Source organism: Dromaius novaehollandiae, chromosome 14, assembly GCF_036370855.1.
Source record: "Dromaius novaehollandiae isolate bDroNov1 chromosome 14, bDroNov1.hap1, whole genome shotgun sequence".
Classification (NCBI taxonomy): domain Eukaryota; kingdom Metazoa; phylum Chordata; class Aves; order Casuariiformes; family Dromaiidae; genus Dromaius; species Dromaius novaehollandiae.
The window spans coordinates 19,538,530-19,556,441 of record NC_088111.1 but is presented as its reverse complement, the minus strand read 5'-3'; the positions used below and the strand labels follow the sequence as shown (position 1 = coordinate 19,556,441).

Below are 17,912 nucleotides of genomic sequence, written 5' to 3'. Positions count from 1 at the left end.
ACCCTTCCTTTCCCCAATGTACCTAGATTAAAGACCTCCTGACAAGGTTACCCTGTTAGCAAAGACACTACCACCACACTTGATCAGATTGATGCCATCCCTGCTCAGCAGTCCCTCATCCTCAGAGAGGGTCCTGAGGTCATAGATGCCAACGCACTCCCCGCAACACCAGCAATGCAGTCAGGTGTTCATTCCTCCCTAGCCTTTCCTCCTCCCTTGCAGGACCAGGATCTCCATCTGGGCTCCCATGCCTTTCACTCTCCCCCAGAGCCCTGCAGTCACTCTGGATATGCTCAAGGGTGCCCCTACCAGTATCATTGGTGCCCACGTGGTTGAGCAGCAAGAGGTAATACCCTGAGGGCCAGATAAGCCTTGGTAATTCCTCTGCAGCATCCCAGATCAGATCCCCTGGCAAGCAGCAAACCACCTAAGACAGCAAGTGAGACTGGTGAATGAGTGCCTCCATCCCCCACAGGGGAGAGTCTCTGATAACCATCACTCTCCCCTTCAGCTCTATTACCTTGCTTTTCGGTGCATCACAACCATCAGTGCATAATCCCAGGCAGTCCCACACTGTCCTGAGCAGAGTTTCTGGACCCTTTTGCTCCCTGCTGCACTTACTGCTGTGACAACTGCTACCTCTCTGCTGGGCTCTGGGTGCTGCAGTCTTGCCTACCAGATATATAGCTGCTCCCCAAGCAGCAGGCACAGGCAGCTGAGCTGGCTGATCGTGCAGAAAACTTCATACATTTTGCAGTGTTCATTCTCCATCAGTCAACTTGCTGAGCTGACCCAGTGCAGAAGCACTCCGCTGCTGATTGAACACAGTGAATGTGAGGAGCACAAGGGCTGGAGGACAGCGAGTCTGCTCCTCCCAGTGGTAGCTCACCAATTAGATCAGCTTGTCTGCACTGTCATGTGCAGTATCTTGGCTCATATATCTTCTCTCCTTTGTCAACTCTCGTGGTTGTCACTGACCATGGTATTAAATGTTTACGTTCTGGTTATAACCTCTCAGGATTCAAGTCTCATTGTGCTTGATTCCATAAACAGAGAAATAAGACAATTCCTGCCCTGAAAAGAAAAAGGCCTATTATTTATTAGCCTTCACTTGTTATTTATCGGCATTGTTTCTGTGAACAAGAGCGTCACATCACTGAGCACTGCACAACCACATAGCAAAGAGACCTTCTCTCCCCTAAAGAGCATTGGCTCAAATCCAGAAAAGCTGGATGTTCCAAAATGTTCCAAAATTTAGAAGACACAGACAAGGCAAGGCTTGGCAAGATCTTTTATTAGGCCAGTTAGCGTCATGGGAAAAAGTAAGCATGCTCTTGTACACACTTCCTTTTTCTGATTTGAAACAGAAGCTGCAAACTTCACAGCTGTCGCGGCCCAAAAGGAGTCGTTCAGGACGACCTCCCTCCCCTTGGGGCCAAACGACCAAGTTCGTGATGCCCTTGGACTGAATTAAGGTGAAACGACACCAGCCAACCGGTTTTAAGATTTATTAACACAAAGATAAGGCATGTGGTCAAATCGGATAATTCAATGGCGAATACTGCAACTAGCTAGACAAAAACAGATCTTACCAACATTCAACAAAAGAGAGGGAGAAAGAGAGAGAGAGAGAGAGAGAGAGAGAAAGATATCACCACCCGTGGATCCAGCGGCGTCCTGTTGGTCCTCTTCCTTTGGGAGTCTCGGCGGTGGGGGGGCTCCCGTCTGGTGGTAGGTGGGTCCTCTTCACCCTGGGTGTAAGTTTTGGTGGTGCGCGTGCAGTAATTACAACTCGAGTTGGGTCCGACCCTAGGTTAGCTCGGAATGACATGCGTGCAGTGGTTACAGCTCGAGTTGGGTACCTCCGAAGAGGGACCCTGAAGAAAGAGATCCCTGGGCAATTATAGCTTTTTCAAATTAAGTTTTCCACCCCCCCATGTGGTAGTTCAGACCAATAGTAATTTTTGAGTCTGGGGTTTCCTGCTCCTTATTGGATCTCATCGTTGTTCCTAGGCAGGCTGTTTCTTTTCTCCCTTATCTTTTCTGTTGCAGTTTCTGCCGACAGGTGTGTCTTCCTTCCTATAGGTGTGTCTTCCTTCCTCGGGTCCCACCATCATGTCTCAAGGTCTTGACAAAGAGGTGGTAACTCCAGCAGTTAGCACTGTTTCAGCAGTGCACAGGAATGCAAATTGCTGGTAACTCCCTTATTGTTCCCGCCTGCACCAGCTCTGGGGCCCTTTCTCACCAAACTAGGGAGTGCGGCCTAAGGCTTCAGCAAATTTAGCCACTCATGCCAAGCAAGTTTTATAGAAGTTGTGCTAAAAACAGATCCCAAAGTCTCTGCCCGATTGTGGTCTCATTCAATGCAGGCTCGGTGTGTCCTGGGTGGTCGCAGGGAGACCATCTCGGGGGTCGCAGCAGCCCAGTCCTGTTTCCGCCAGGGACAGATGGCTTGTTCGGGGTTATGGCCTGCCTGCAACCCATGCACCAAGAAATGTTTAAGGCAAAAAATTCATTTATCTGTCCGCCACAACAGCTAAATATAAGTTGAGACCAACTGCTCTGAGTTCAATTAAATTTGTATCAGCTGGTTCATCAGAAGGGCCTAGCTGGTACATAGCAAAGAGTGAGGGTAGAGTGAAGTAGGTGAAGTGGTTACAACACAGCAGAAAGAGGGAGACATAGTTTATTCCTTCTTGGAATAGTGGTAGAGAGTATAATGCTCCCTAAAGCTAGTAACCCTTTGGGGTTCATCATTTTTGGTATCTGGTAGGGTTGTGGGTTTTTTTGCCTAGCGTCATCCTTGGAAGCTGTTTCAGAACTGAGAGATGGAGTGACTTTTATGAAAAATCTCCACCTTCTATTGAAAACTGTTTATCAATTATCTGAGTTTGCTCTGTGTGTATTTTATTCCAAGAAGTGAATCCAGGGCTTTTCAAGGCTCTATAGTAGGTGAAAATGTGTCAGCAAAGTTTGTATTTGCTCTCTGGGTATAGTCTAGATTCATTCAGCTTGTGCCAGACTGTAGGGAGATTGCTTCTGAGATGTATTTATGGTGAAACTATTAAAGGCTAGGAAGGGTGTCTCAGCGAAAAAGCAGATTTCAATAATGGTTTTAACTGATTAGTGATTTTTTATACAGGCATCAGGGAGGATGGTCATGGCAGCCAATATGAATGGTGAAATGAAGGGTGGATCTCCTTGGTGGCCTTAAGGGTAGAAATCCAAAAAACATCACCTCCTTGTTCAGGGGCTCCAGATGCCAAAGTGTTCAGACAGCTCAGAAAAAAAAGAAACCTTTTTAATATGCTCCCCTCCACTCCATTAGTAAATCAGAGTGCAAAGACAGGGAGAGAGAGAAGGAGAGAGAGAGGGAAGAGGCAGATCCTTGCCCGGTGGGAACGAGGCAGACTGAATGGCTCTGAGCCCGTACCTCCTGCAATCATAAGGAAGTGCTGGAATCTCCAAACTACACTTCAGTCTGGATGGTACGGGAAGGAGAGAAATGAGATGCCGAGGGTAACTTTCCAGACTTAAGGGCAAAATCCATAAATGAAGAGGGAAGGCAGTTGAGAGGACAGTGAAGTCCAAGGGCTGCTGTCACAGGCCTTTTATCCATTTTATCAAATGATTGTCTAATGCAGAAGTGTGTAAATAAATTGGGAAGATGGGCCGCGGTCTACACAGTTGAGCTGTTTCACTTGCTCTCCTTCTGGATATGTCAACCTGGGCCCTTTCACATGGACGTGCTGTGCATCTCATCGGCTTCCTGTCATTTCTCAAACACACTACACTTGCATCTACAGCATCCAGCTTTCAGCAGTACTTCATAGGTGAGCAATAGATAAAACTTGTATACAGCTGATGTACACGAACTGATCCCCACAAGCCAATTCAAAGAAATCCCCATGAGTCTCAGCCCACATTAGCTTTCCTAACTTCTTGAAGCAATTAGCTCTGAGGTCTTTTTGATGACATTTACATTAAAATTCACCTTTCCTTCCTACTCCTTGTTAACTGCATTAGATTATTTATTTCATAGTGCGTTCTTGAAGCTTGGTAGTGACATGCAAATATCAATGAACTGTCTAAGCTTTTAGCAGACATTCTGGAAACTTAGAAAAGCTGCAGTCTAAAACATTCACAAGCCACTGTAAGGTGGATGAATGACAAGTGTAGTTCGTTTTTCAGGGTGAAGAGTTTTGGAAGATGATAGCCTTTTTGCACTGGTAGGTGAGGGGGAAGCAGTAGCAATCAAGCTGAAGAGAGATAGCCCAAAAAGAATCACCAGAACTTTGAAAGTGAAGTTAGTATTTTTGGTTGTTTACAACTCTGACCAAAATTGAGGACAGGTGGCATGTTTTATTTACCAAATAACTCAAGGTCTGACTTTCAAATGAGCACAGCATTTTGGGAAAAGCTTCTGCTCAAAAAATGAATCATGTTTACTTTATAAGTCGACTTCAAACAACACTGAACATCAGGACCTGGTCTTGAGGCTTCTTTTATTATTCCTGGACTGCCAGTTCTCCAATTTGCATTTAATATGGAAGCAGGCCAGAGGCTTTGACAGGAGATGCAAGGCAGATTGAAGCACCTGTTAGAGTTCTCAAGTGGACTCATCTGCTATGTTTCTTGCATCCCTAACTCAGTAGCAGGCATTTGTACAGAACAGACTCTGGAATCCTCTTGTCACATCAGGACCCTAATAATCTAAGAATGGATTCCAAAGATGGATGAAGATAGGAACATTAGAGAACAAGTCTGAAACCCCTACTTTTTATTCCTTCAAAATCACTCCCATAACTTCAAAAAAGCCAAAGTAAAAAGTGCCTGTAAATGCTTGGATTAAAGACAAGCAGATGCTCATAAAATCACATAAGAGATTAAATCAATATTTTTCATGAAAATGCCAGAAAGAAATTCATGATGAACAACCTATTTAACACTACCAGTACTGAAATTACACGTTACTAGAATTAGTAGGCACAGATACTGCAGTGATGCTGTAGGATGCTGTGCTCTGCAATCCCATTTTCAGCACCATTCTGCACAAATAAAATGTATTATGCCTCATGTCCTGGAAAGGTGCTGGAGGATTTGGAGCAACTGCATGCATACGATCATTGGAAACCCATTAGTCTCAGGAGGGTGAAGGCAGGAGTCATGTGGGGATGTGCATAGGGTAAGTGGAAAAGAAGGAAGAAGTCTTGCAAGGAAAGGGACTGAAGCAAGGGGGTAGATTTCATATTCAGGGAAGTAGAGGACAGAGTCGCATCATAACATTGAACGGCAGTCACTACTACAGCACTACCTGGTGTGTAGACACCAGCAGCCATCCTACCTCAAGAGTTGAATCAGGACAATAAACAAACATCTTGACAGATATGTTGTACATCACTCTTTCCAGGTGGGGCTGAGACATTTATGAACTAGGACTAATTAGGGCTCTCTGCTGCTTGAGTTTATAGGTCAGGCTCAGATAATCTAAAGAGGAGCCTTTCCAACTCAAAGAATTTCATCATTTTCTTGTCATAGAAACTTTTGTTTGTGAGGAAATGAGATAAAATCCCTCCTTAATTCTGCTGTATCTCAGAACAACACCCTTGCTGTCAGTATCTCATACTTCTTTTCAGAAAAGCTTGCCAGTTGCTCTGACACCAGACTGAGTAATAGCGATGACATAAACAGCTGTTTGCTGTTGACAGATGCAATATTACACATAAAGTCACAGTGAGAAATTAAAAGGTTTATTTATTGCCATCTCTGTAGTGCTGCTTTAAAACTCAAAAGGTCAAATCTAGTGGCAACAACTAATAACATATATTAACAGATGAAATTAAAAAGAAAAATTCCCAGGCAAAATGTGAGTTGGGATCTTCCTGGTCACTAAGAGGAGATCTGAATACTTTGATAACAGTGAGGCTACATACCTGATTTGATAAGCTCAACTATAGTCATTATCATACACATGCTCTTACAGTTAAGAGAGAATATACTAATATAAAGTGGAGTCTGTAGCAGTCTCTATGGTTACAGACTAAAATTTTCTCATATAAGCCATCATCTTCAGATGCTTAAACTTTCCATGTTTCAACTACTTAGACTGAAATTTTCCATCACTGCTCACTGTTTCTAGGTGAATTCCCTAGCAATCAGGATAGCAAAGAATTCTAGCACATTCTCATTTTGAAACAACTATTGGAAATCTGGCAGGGACTTTGTATTTGTCATCTGTTACTATCCTCTCAAATTTACCCCATGGCCTAGCGACTTTAAAAGATTCAGATCATGCTAGAGGCTTTGGGCTGAAAGGTCCAAATGTAACATCTGCAGTGGATGCACCAATCTCAGCCTGCCATTTAACCAGAACACTGCCAGGACCACTTACCTGTGCACATCTCCAAAGTCCTACAGAACTTGAGGTCCAATGGGGCACGGCAGCTTTTCCCTTCATTTACAGGATTATATCTGGTGGTTGAGGGTGCAAACGCAGCCAAAATTTGTGTCTGCAGCTCTTTCACCTATATGTTATAAATAACTGGCTACAGGCACTGGTATTCTGGCAGTTTATCTACTGGTCCCAGCAGCAGAGATCTGTGCAGTGGATCCAAACACCCCAAGTCAGAACAATCATTCTGCAGGACACTAGATTCTAGAGAAGAGACTTTTGTAGAACAGGGCTCTGGTATTTGATGCCCAAGACTGGTATGCATTTTAAAACCTGGACTGAAAGCGCTTGCTTTCAACAGCCTTGTGAAAAGGAGTCCAGACCTTTTCATCTCTCAGCAGCCCATATACTGCAGGGTAACGTGTGCCATCACCATCACGTATGCTAAATTCTGCTCATCCAAACCACGACATAGCAGAAAAAATGGATCCTGTGTCTCACGTTTTGGGTCATAGGAACCAAGATGATCTAGGTATACCAATGAAGTCTTTAGCCAAACTGGGATCCTAGGCAACAGCTTTCTCTTTCTCCAGTACCTTTACCAACCTTCACTTCTTCACACATTCCTTCACCGCTTTTTCTATTTCTCCAGAAGTCTCCAGAGCGTTTGGGTGGTTGTCTGCTAAATTTGAACTGTCTGAATAGCCAACTACTGCTACATATTACTGATTTCCCAATTTATTTTAAGCTTTTGGAAGTATTTACCAAATAAGTGACTGGTTGCTGCTCTTGTACATTGCAGGTGTCCTGTGGCTGTCAGTAGTATCTGAGGTGTTATACATCATGCTGTTAGTCGTTGGATTCAGCCTTATGTGCCTAGAGCTCTTTCATTCAAGCAGTGTGATAGATGGGCTCAAGTTAAATGCTTTTGCTGCTGTCTTCACTGTGCTTTCAGGTATGAATCTTCCCTTTTCTGGTTGCCCTAGGAACCAAAACGAATCAAATTTCTAAAACTTTGAAAGAATAAAAATATGGGGCTACAAGACTCTCTTATCCACATTTAGCCATCCCATTTTCACTGCAAGTTTGGCAAAAGGCCAGCATAATAAAGTTGCCTCTTGACAGGGAGAAGTAGAAATACATAGTCCTGAATTCCCAATGACAATGCAGTAATTAGCCCCCCCCCACCCACAACCACAGCCTCCCTAAGCCTCCTTTTTTCAGCAACATCACACTTGGTGATGGGAGGTGAAAAATGTATCGTGTTGACAATTCTTTTTGCCTTCTTAATCCTAAGAAAATACGAAGGCTTGATACTGCAAACCAAGAAAAAGAAGTCTGTTTTGTTGATTAGCAAAGTTCAGAATGAAAAGGATTCTGGCAATTACACTTATGAGCAACCCCAAGGGTAAAGTGGGACACACACATCTTTCAGAGCAACTTTCTCAGGCTGTTTTCATGCTTGGTCTGTGCTTGGAGTCCTTCAGTGTATAAATTTAAGGAATTCACTTCTCTAAAGGAAGTTATCAAATATAACCATGTAGTTAAGGGTCTTTTCACTTCTGAGCTGACTAAAAACTCCATAGTTCAGAGAGCAGCTTCCCAGGAATTACAGAAGCAGCCAGCAACAGCTGTCCTTTGTGAGGCCTCCTGCACAGACTTCTCCGGCAGGAAGGACTTCTGTAATAAAAGTGAGCAAGCGCGTTTTATCCTGCTGCATTGCAAGCCAAAAGAGATTATAACATGCAGTGCTCATTTCTGTGGAGAAGCTCCTGTTCTCAGGGATTGTTTCAAACTGTGCAGTGCAATTTGTGGCATAAAACTTAGATCAGAAGTGGATTTGAGAGGAGAAAAGATTTGGGTAAAAACGGCCAAAGCATATTTTTCAGCTCTGGATGTTGTTTGGATAAAAAATGTCATTTCGGTTCAGTTTTCAAAAACAAACAACGTGGAGTTCTTCAGCATCCAGGTAATTATTTCTATGCTGTTTCTCTTTTCTTTTTGCCATTAATTGCAGCTGTAAGTTTGGTAAGAATTAGAAAGTTTTCTTTCACACATATTTCTGTCTTTCTTTTTTCCTTCCCCTTTTACAAATAAAATGACATCAGATTCCAAATATAAATTTTAATATTTTACAGGGGACAGGGATGAAAAAACAGGAAGAGGCTATAAAATAAATACTAGCTGTTATTTTCAGTGACAAAAATATCAGAGGAAGGAAAGAAGACTAATTTTAGAAAAAGACTCCACTTTCTCCAAAGCTGAAAAAAAAAGAAAATTTTATTTGAAACAAAATTTCTTTTTCTTTTCCAATTTTTTCTCATTATTTTTACAAGTGAAAGGTTTGGACAAGCAGTTTTGCTTATTCTAATTCTAAAATTCTGGAAAAAACATGCTGCTCCTCTGCACTGGCAACTCTACTCTGTAAATTTTGATTCTTAAGTAGCATAAATTTAGAATGCAGAAAACTTCTGGCTTAGAATGCAAAAAATGGTGATTACAGACAAAAATCACAGAATGGTTGAGGCTGGAAAGGGCCTCTGGAGATCATCTAGTCCAACCTCCCTGCTCAGGCAGTCACCTAGAGCAGGTTGCCCAGGACTCTGTCCAGACAGCTTTTGAGTATCTCCAGGGATGGAGACTCCACAACCTCTCTGGGCAACCTGTTCCTGTGCTCAGGCACCCTCACAGTCAAAAAGTTTTTCCTGGTGTTCAGATAAAATCTCCTGTGTTTCAGCAATGTACCAGGTAAATGGTCTCTCTGATAATATTTATATTCAACTCGTGATATATTCCATAAGTAATATTTTTAGGAAAGTTCTTCAAAAATGCTTCAAAATACATTGTCTTTTCCAAAACTAGTTCCTTAAGCTCTCTCATTACTGAGACCTAGAAACAGCTCTGGTTCTGCAGGTGTAACGATCTTAAGAAAAATCCATGTGGTCAGTGCTTCTGCTACAGTCCCACCATAGTGTCAGATTTTCCATTCGCAAGGTGCCACAAGCATCCGTTGCCCTGGATTCCAGGGTGGGCATACAGGCACTTTGTCTTATTTGTCCAGCCCTTAAACAGTGGGCGGCAGGAAAGGATAAATACCGCATTTGTTTATTTCTGTTAAACACAGGTAATTTTATGCAAAATATGAACATTAAAAAAGCAATATAAAATATCATAGGAGATCCACATGGAGAAGATGGCAAGATATATGTAAAATAAACTAAACCTACTGGTGGCATCAGGAAGAAATGAAAAGAGCGTGAAGCAGCACAGTAAAAAAGACATGTATTGTGGTTCTATAGCTCATACATTGCATGATGCTATTGCCAGTACAGCCAGATAAATGTCCTTCTCCAACCCTTCCCCCCATTAGGCAGAAAAAGCAAGAAATGGCACAGTTTCATTCTGGTCCCTGTGTTAGAGCAATACTTGCTGATGACCTCCTACTCACCTGTATCAATGGACTGTCACCCTGGACTCCCACCCAGTCCCTTCAAGTGAAAGGTTTGAACATTGCTGAAACCCCCATTAAGGTTTTGTATGATAGAAAAGAACTGCTTTGCTGAAGGTAGTCTTGGCCGTGTCAAACTTGCTGATGGCTGTGAGTGACGATGACATGTCTCTGGGCAGTCTGTCTGTAATGTTTTATCAAGGTTGAAAAGCTACTGACAGTAGGTATATGAACAGCAATCCACAAACTTTAACATCAATGCTGTAGCTGTCAACTGGAGAAAAATTCCCTGATTTAAAAAGTACTGCAGGCTCCCAATGAATTCTGGAAATTAAATATAGCCAGAAACAAGCAAGGTGCGTACCAGGATGCTGTGCTCCCATTAGGCCGCCCACCCTGCCAATATCTCATTTCTGCCAATGTGAATTGCTGCTTTCCACCTCCTAACTTCCCAGTGTGTCACACTGACACGGAGCAGCTGAGCAAATCACTGCAGTATATTGTAATAAAATATCCTCTTTCAGCCTCTGCAGTTATTTGTATCAAATATGACATTTGTCTTGCTGAAGGTCCCGCTTAACATACCCACAACACTAACATGACATTGCCCCGACTTCCCTCTCCCAGAACTGCCCTGAATCATCCACATGTGTGGTGAGACAAATGAAGTTCATTAGGCTCTGAAAGTAAACAGGAGTCAAGAGCCAAAATTTGGGTCTGGGGAGAGCAAATGAGGATCTTTCATGTGGAGGAAGGGCCCCTGTAGAGCAGAGTGGATGGTCAGAGATAGCAGGACGTGGCTAATATGCTCAGTTAATATGTAATGTATGGGCTAACACTGTGCTCCATCGCTGCAGAACATCAGAGTTTCGAAGTGCCTTGAACCATTTTGCAGCCCAAGGGGTTCTTTGGCATCTGTAGGCCCAAGATCTGTTTGGGACCTGGATGATCCTGCTCTGCTGTTGAGCTCAGTGTCTGAATCCATGCCTTTCCTGAGCTCAGCGAGTGTCACCATTCTGAACCATCTAGTAACTAACAGGGATACATCTCTGGCTGTTGTAGCTAGAAAATTCTCCGAGCATCAGAGCTGCTGCTGGTTATCACTTCTTTTGATCTCCCTCAGATAGATGTCTGCTTCTACAAATAAAGGCAGGTTTTTCTGCTTGAGCTGAAGCACCATGCTGGTCAGCTCAGTGGCAGAGCAAACTCAGGCTATCCTGTGACATAACTACAATCCATTCCTACTCTGCCAGCCAGCCAACGGCACTATTTTATGAGAGTACAGGTCCATGCTCTGAGGCTCTTTAATACCATAGTGAGTAGACTGACTTATACATTGTCTTATCTTCACCCAGTTGTAATTCTCTCAGCAAAACATAATGGCATCACAAATGCAAGTGTCTTCAACACCGTACGATCCATAGTATTCCTGCGGTATGCTCCCGCCACATATCATCAGGAATACCGAGTTAACTTAATTTCCTTGTATAACATCCAAGACTTTTAAAGTGTTTAAATTTATGAATCTTAGCAATTGTTCAGATAAAATATGGTTCTGTTTGGAATTAACACATTCAGTCTAGTTTGCCTTCAGAAGTCTCTCTCCTTTCCTGAGGCCTGCCTGAGATGGGCTAAGTAAAATATCTCGTGGATGGTATAGCCTTGGTTTGCAGCAGTAAGGTTGGTAGTGATGCTAATTGTGCAACATTTTCTTCAAAGGTTTTCTTTCTTTAGCTATTCTCTCAATTGAGAATTCAGTATGATGTAAAATAATGAGCTCTCAGTCACCCCTTTCCTCTGCCCATGCAGCTCCCTCCTCCACAGTAGAATAGAAGGCATAACAAGTCCAACAGCCCTTCACTGGAAGCTTTCAAAGCATTTCCAGCAGTAGCTTCCTCAAGAATCATAAAAAACATTAGCATAAAAACCCTATTATAATTCCTGCTTCTCAGGTCTCTTGGGGATGGTGGCACACATGATGTATACTCAAGTTTTCCAAGTGACAGTCAGCCTTGGGCCAGAGGACTGGAGACCACATTCATGGGACTATGGATGGTCCTTCTGGTAAGTGTCACTACCAGTTAATATTTTTTCTTTTTTGGGCTGTCCCATCAATCTGTTGGGCAATTGTACATATCATCTCCAATTTCCAGGCGCATGCATGTGAATTTCCAGCTGCCAAAATCCTAGGAGCCAAAACCCACCGTGGACATACAATAGTTGAGGTGTTAGAGGACAGTTTTCAGTAACTGTGCAGCAGCAGCTGTGCATATCAGCAGGTACATAGCATTTGTAAATAAACAGCAGCCACAATTACCAACACAGATTGAGCACTCTCATTAAAGTTCAATTTAGGTACATAATTGCCATGACATTTCAGAGACTTAGCTTTTTTTGTTTTTAATTAATGTCTCAGTTGAACCTTACACTGAGATTTTTAACACAACTGCAGAGGAAGGTGAAGTGCTCCTGGTGCCATGACACTTCCCTGTGAATCATGGGGAGAAGTCTTGGAAAACCAGACAAGACATTTTGGAGAGACATTCCTTTTGGTTTTGTTTAGTTTTAACTTTTCCAGTTACATTCTGATATTCACATAGAAATAATTTGGCCAAGATATGTCAAGTGTGTTTTATTGTTTCCAACTTTGCAAGAAGTGCAACAAGAATAGGAGAATGCAGAGAATAGAAACACCTGCATTGCAAACAACATTCATAGCCCTCTAGAGACATCAAGCTCCTTGGATGGCTGGGGAAAACTCTTTCTTTCTTTCTTTCCATTTCTGAATATACTGTATGATTTTAATTCCTTCTCAAAGCAGAGACAACAATCTTTGGAAATACCAAGAAGGGAATACAAATATTTCCTATGCACAACACTGCAGGGGATCATTAGCTTCTCTTTTGCCCCTCACTACACTGTGTTTTATGGGAGGAGTTATTAACATTTTAGTAACATATTACAAACTATAAATTTTATCAGATTTATAATATAGTTAATTTTGTTTATTAATATTAATTGCATATGACAAACTTATAAATATAGTATGTTCATATATTTATAATACTTACAGACATAACTATTTTGTAATGATATTAACAGTATATTCATTAATTAAATAATAATGAGTATTATCTATTTATTTGTCTTTAGTAATCTATTTTATAATTTACTGAAATACTCAAAATTCAGAATGGTGTTAAATGTCTAGTGTGATAAAGCACTCATTAGATTATTCTCCTTTATTTCACACACATTTACTTTATTCTACACGCATTCGGAGAGGGTTTTTCAGAAGCCCGAGTGCCATCCTGTTACCACAGCACCCAGCGCTGCTTACCATCCTAGCCACAGCTGCGTCCCAGAGCAGAAGGCGCATTCCCTGCCTGCAGCTGCCCCCGGACAGCCAGAGCCAGGGTACGATGAGCTTTGGTTTAAAGACTGGGGCTGATGCTGGAGATATCCATGAGCAGGCGAATATGTGGGAGCAGCCTCAGCTTTTCGCACATCCCTGAACTGGAGCCTCAGCTTCACTCCTTGCAGCGACTATTAAAGCTCCAGATAAACAGCTAAAGCTGTTAACTCTGGTTAAAGCTCCAGCCTCCACTCCAGCTATTGCTATCACAAGGCAACTTTGCAGATTTAGTAATCTCTCTTCCCCTGATGCTGTTGCCCTTCAAGGCAACATGCCTGCCAACGCAGGAAGCTGACCACTGAGCAAACAGCAGCTCAGTCACTGTCCCCCCAAGACAGATACGAACAGCAGCAGCATTTGCACCCTGCACTGGGGCTCAGCAGCCTGAGGAAGGCCATGGGCTTCCTCATGCCATTGCAGTGACTGGTAGCAGACCTGGCAAAGGAAAGTCTGAAACACGTGCACTGCAAAAACAAGGCTTCTTCCTTCCAGCTAACACTGAACCATCACTGCCTTGCAGACTAGAGAACTGCAACTGCCCCAGCATTGCCCCAACTGAACACCTATCTGAAGGAAGACAAAAACAAGTGTCTATGCAGCCTGAGCGAGCTCGGGAACTCTGCAGTTGTAGGAATTTCCTCCTGCTCCCTCTGGGTCCAGGTGATGCCTTGAAGCACGAGATTTAAATATCCCTATATCAGTACTGTAAACATGAGTGGTATCCACAGCCTCCTGTAAAAAGTATCATTGCAGCATCCTACTAAGCAACCCGTTAGAGCAGGAAGAATTTAAACACCGCTGAAGAGTGGTGCCAGGGAACAATTTACCCATGGCCAAGGGCCAGAAGGCATCAGTGGAGATCCAGACTATCAGTTTCCCACATGACAATGGAAAAAACTATTGTTTCTGTGAATCTATTTCCCCTCTGTCAAATGGGAACGATAATTATTCCTCTCTTCAAAATGAGGAGCGGCTGCTTGTGATCTGCTTAGATAACTCAGGGTTCAAAATGCACCAACTGGTCTGTGTTATTTTACCCCATGTCCAAGCCATTGGCAAAGCCAATGTCAGTCTGCCTTCTGGCACAAACCTGGAGTGAGCCAGGGGATTCTCCAGGAAGGGAGTCTCAGTTGTCCTGGAGATCGATGGAAGTTGAAGTTCTGTCCCTCTAGAAGTTACAAATGCAAAAACCTGAGCTATCTGAGCCTCAGAAGAACTTCAGCCTAGCCCTGAGCACTGTTATCAGAAGCAGTGTAGATACAGTCCCACCACATTTGAGTCACAGCTGGCATAGAGGGGCATCATGATTAAAGAGATCTTCACTTAAGGTAGGATGTAACTCAGTGCTCTTTACCCTCAAAAATAAGTTATATTTAACTGTGGTCCATAAAAACTAAAAGATACCAATCATAATTGTCTCATTCTTATGAGACTCCAGACCTGAGGTCATTTTGAGAGTCTTTCATTCCATATTTCCCTCTCTGAACCTTTTGGCATTTCTGGATTATGGATTAAAAATGATCAGAAACTTTCAAAAGAAAATATTTTCCATTTGTCATTCCCCAGGCGTCAAGTGAGCACAGCAAAGAGAGTGGTTTCAGGTGGCTTTTTCCTTGAGGTTGATTATGAGTCCTGCTGGCAACATTTGGGGAAGTCAGAGCTTATCCACAGACTCTGTGTGCAAAGTCCCTTGCTAGGCTTTCCTGTAGCTGGATGCTCACACATAGCCACAGGTTTCCTTTCCACTTCTCCATCCAGCCATGGGAAACCTTCATCATCACAGGGTTCACTGACCTTCCTTTTGATTTGATTGCAACTGGCAAGCAGGTTCAAAAATTACTAGGAAAGGTCTGCCTCCACACACCTCCTCACCATGGGATTCCCTAAAGGACTGCTGTTACACATTGACATTTGAAATTATTGAAATGAGCCATTTCTGTTTACTTGCACCTTTTTTTTTTCAGATTTTCCAGTTCACGAAGATGTGTTTTTCTCAACTTTTGTCTAAATTGGAAATTGCTTCCCTGCCTGTAAAACATTTGCAGAATAGGAAAACAGTTCATGCTGAGAGCTCTATTTATAATTCTTATTTATAAGATAATGCTACTGTGGCTGTATTTTTCCTGTGCTGCATAATTTATAACATTGTTATATTTGGTTATAGACAAGGTGTAAGAAAGGAGCAGGTAAAGTGTGTAGGTGACACAGATGATTAAGCTAATCCAAATTAGTTAGGAAGACACTGTGAATTATGTGTAGCTGGAGCGGAAGGGCTGACTGTGATGGCAAGGGGAAACTAAACATAGATAAGTCCTGCAAGCAAAAGGAGGAATTCAGTGCTTTGCCTGTGCCATCATCCTATGCTCAAAAAGCACCTAAACTCCTTTGGGCCATGGGTTTCCCTCAGCCATGCCTGAATGTGAAGTCAGTGAGTAAAGGCTGGAGGAAAGGTGTACAGGAAGGGCAGAAGGCATCCTGGAGAGAAACCCACCCCATGAGCAGGGAGCAGAACAGCTCCCAGCCAAATTCTCCTTGCCCATCTGAGACTCAGGCCAACACTTGCTGTGTTTCCAGCCTGGCATTGGGATGGGCACTTTTGCACTTCCACTTCCCTTCTCCCTCTACCTCTCCATGCTCCCGGTCGGCTCCTGCAGTTGTCCTGCCACTGCCTGACTACCATTAGCTATGCACTTAGGGCATTGCCTTCAGATTGGATGTCTGCACAAAACAAAAGCGTTCTTTTCTATTCTGATCAGGCTTTCAAAGACCAGATAAGCTGGAACTGCTAGAAAAGTCCATGAACCAGGAAAGAAGGATATACAGTAGTCTGATGAAGGCATAAAGAATGAGACAGAAAACACCCCTGCAGTAGTGTTGTGCCATTGCAGAGCCAGTCTCCTGCGGGTGCTAGAGAACTTCCTCTGGACCAGAAGACCAGCTCTCCGGGCATTACACTTCTCTGTGTAACTTCCTCCAGGAGTTTGTTACTGCACTATACATTTCAGCACTTGTCTGCAAGCCTCTGAAATATTTCAAAGGGGACTCGAGATGTGTTAGACTCTCCCCTCAGAGTGCACAGAGTGTTCAGGTCAGTGCTCTCCCACGTGGTTCTCCGTGGGACGAAAGCTGTGCCCAACCCCATAAGCAGAGCAGGAATCCCCTAGCACAGCATCATTTGAAGTAAGATGTGGAGAATGGGTTTGTCACTGCTGACTTACGCATACATAGGATGTGACTGGGTAGGTATCTCTTGACTCCAGAAATACAACATGAGCTACTGTCTTAACCCAGCTCTATCTGCTGGTTTCTCTTTCCACAGTCTGGCATGGGGTTCTTTCACCTGCTGCATGGCGGCCTCCGTTACTACCTTGAACTCTTACACTAAGACTGTCATTGAGTTCAGACACAAGCGCAAAATCTTTGAGCAGGGCTTTCGAGAAGAGCAGAACTTCCTAGACCAGGAAGCCATCAAGTACTTCAGAGAAAGGTCAGTGCAGTCAGTCTCTCGGTCAGTGGAGGCTTTTGTGGACTCTTCTAGTCTCAGAAAATCCTGGCTCTCACCCATTTCAGCAGATGTGGGTGAAGTCTCTGAGATACTTGGAGAAGATGTGTGTTAAAGAGAAACACAAAGGTTCTTACTTGATTTGTGTTTTCTTAAATTTTGTGATGTCCCAGTGCCTGCCATTTCTTATATACTCATTAAAACACAAGACTGGCAAGTCCTTACAGTATGTGTCTGATTCATAGCATTTCGTAAGAAGCTATGCTGCAAATGCAAGCAGATTTTCCCTCTCTCAACAGGGAAAATTACAGCAGTATAACAAATGTTACAACCATCCTTTCTCAGCACATGTAACGAGCACCTCCCTATAATCCTACTGCTGCTTTGACACTGTTTCCAGTCACCACCAAGCCACACTTGAGCTGCCATCTTCCATACTCACATGCTCGCAACCCATCCTCGGCTCCTCCACACAAACAGCTCACATGTTGTTTTGCACTAGTATGTTCCTCGGCAGAAACAGTCCCACACCGCCACCCGCACTGCTACCAGGGCCTTAAATTCAGCCTAAATCCTGTCTGAGCCCTGAAGGCCCAGAATACTCTTCCACAGACCAGCTCTCCTTTTAAACACAGGTCACCATCACACGCTGCCCGCCCTACACTCTGCTTACCCCATACACTGCCCAATGCCACACACTGTCCACCAGCCCACGCTGCCTGCCTGCCTGCCTGCCTGCCCAGCCCTGCCCACAGGCACACGTTTGCAGAGCAGGATGGTTCTTCATAGTCAATAGCCAGGATGCTCATCAGAGACCTCCATATCCAGCTCCTTCCTTGGCCAGAGAGTGCTTTTATCACCACAGAAAGTACAGCACAACCAGGAACACTTCTTACTGACATTTTTCTTCTCCATTTCATATAAAGTATTTCCTGTCCTCCAGAGAAGAAATATTCCCCGTCACGCTCTCCTGCCACCCATCCCCTACACATATGAACATCACCCACATGCATCAGATATTTTCCCATCCCTGCTGCACACCCAGTGCCCCATATTGCACCTCGTCTTCTACTTTTGCATGATCAAAGTCCTCCATAGAGATACACTGCCCTTATAGCTCATCCTGGGCAGGTGTTCCACCATACAAAACATACTG

General features: G+C 43.4%; 1 protein-coding gene across 5 annotated transcripts in view; it reads left to right on the top strand.

The window, feature by feature from the left end:
* The window catches only part of GSG1L (GSG1 like), an 80,951-nt gene that overhangs the window by 38,715 nt on the left and 24,324 nt on the right, over positions 1-17,912 (top strand). For 2 of the 5 annotated variants that reach the window (XM_026107757.2, XM_026107758.2), the window contains exons 3-5: positions 7,194-7,346; positions 11,792-11,903; positions 16,574-16,741. In XM_026107757.2, the coding sequence (XP_025963542.1) occupies positions 7,194-7,346; positions 11,792-11,903; positions 16,574-16,741 (433 nt within the window). Of the gene's footprint in view, positions 1-7,193; positions 7,347-11,791; positions 11,904-16,573; positions 16,977-17,912 lie in introns of those variants that run through there. The other 3 variants (XM_026107756.2, XM_026107760.2, XM_026107759.2) reach the window with 3 other exon arrangements.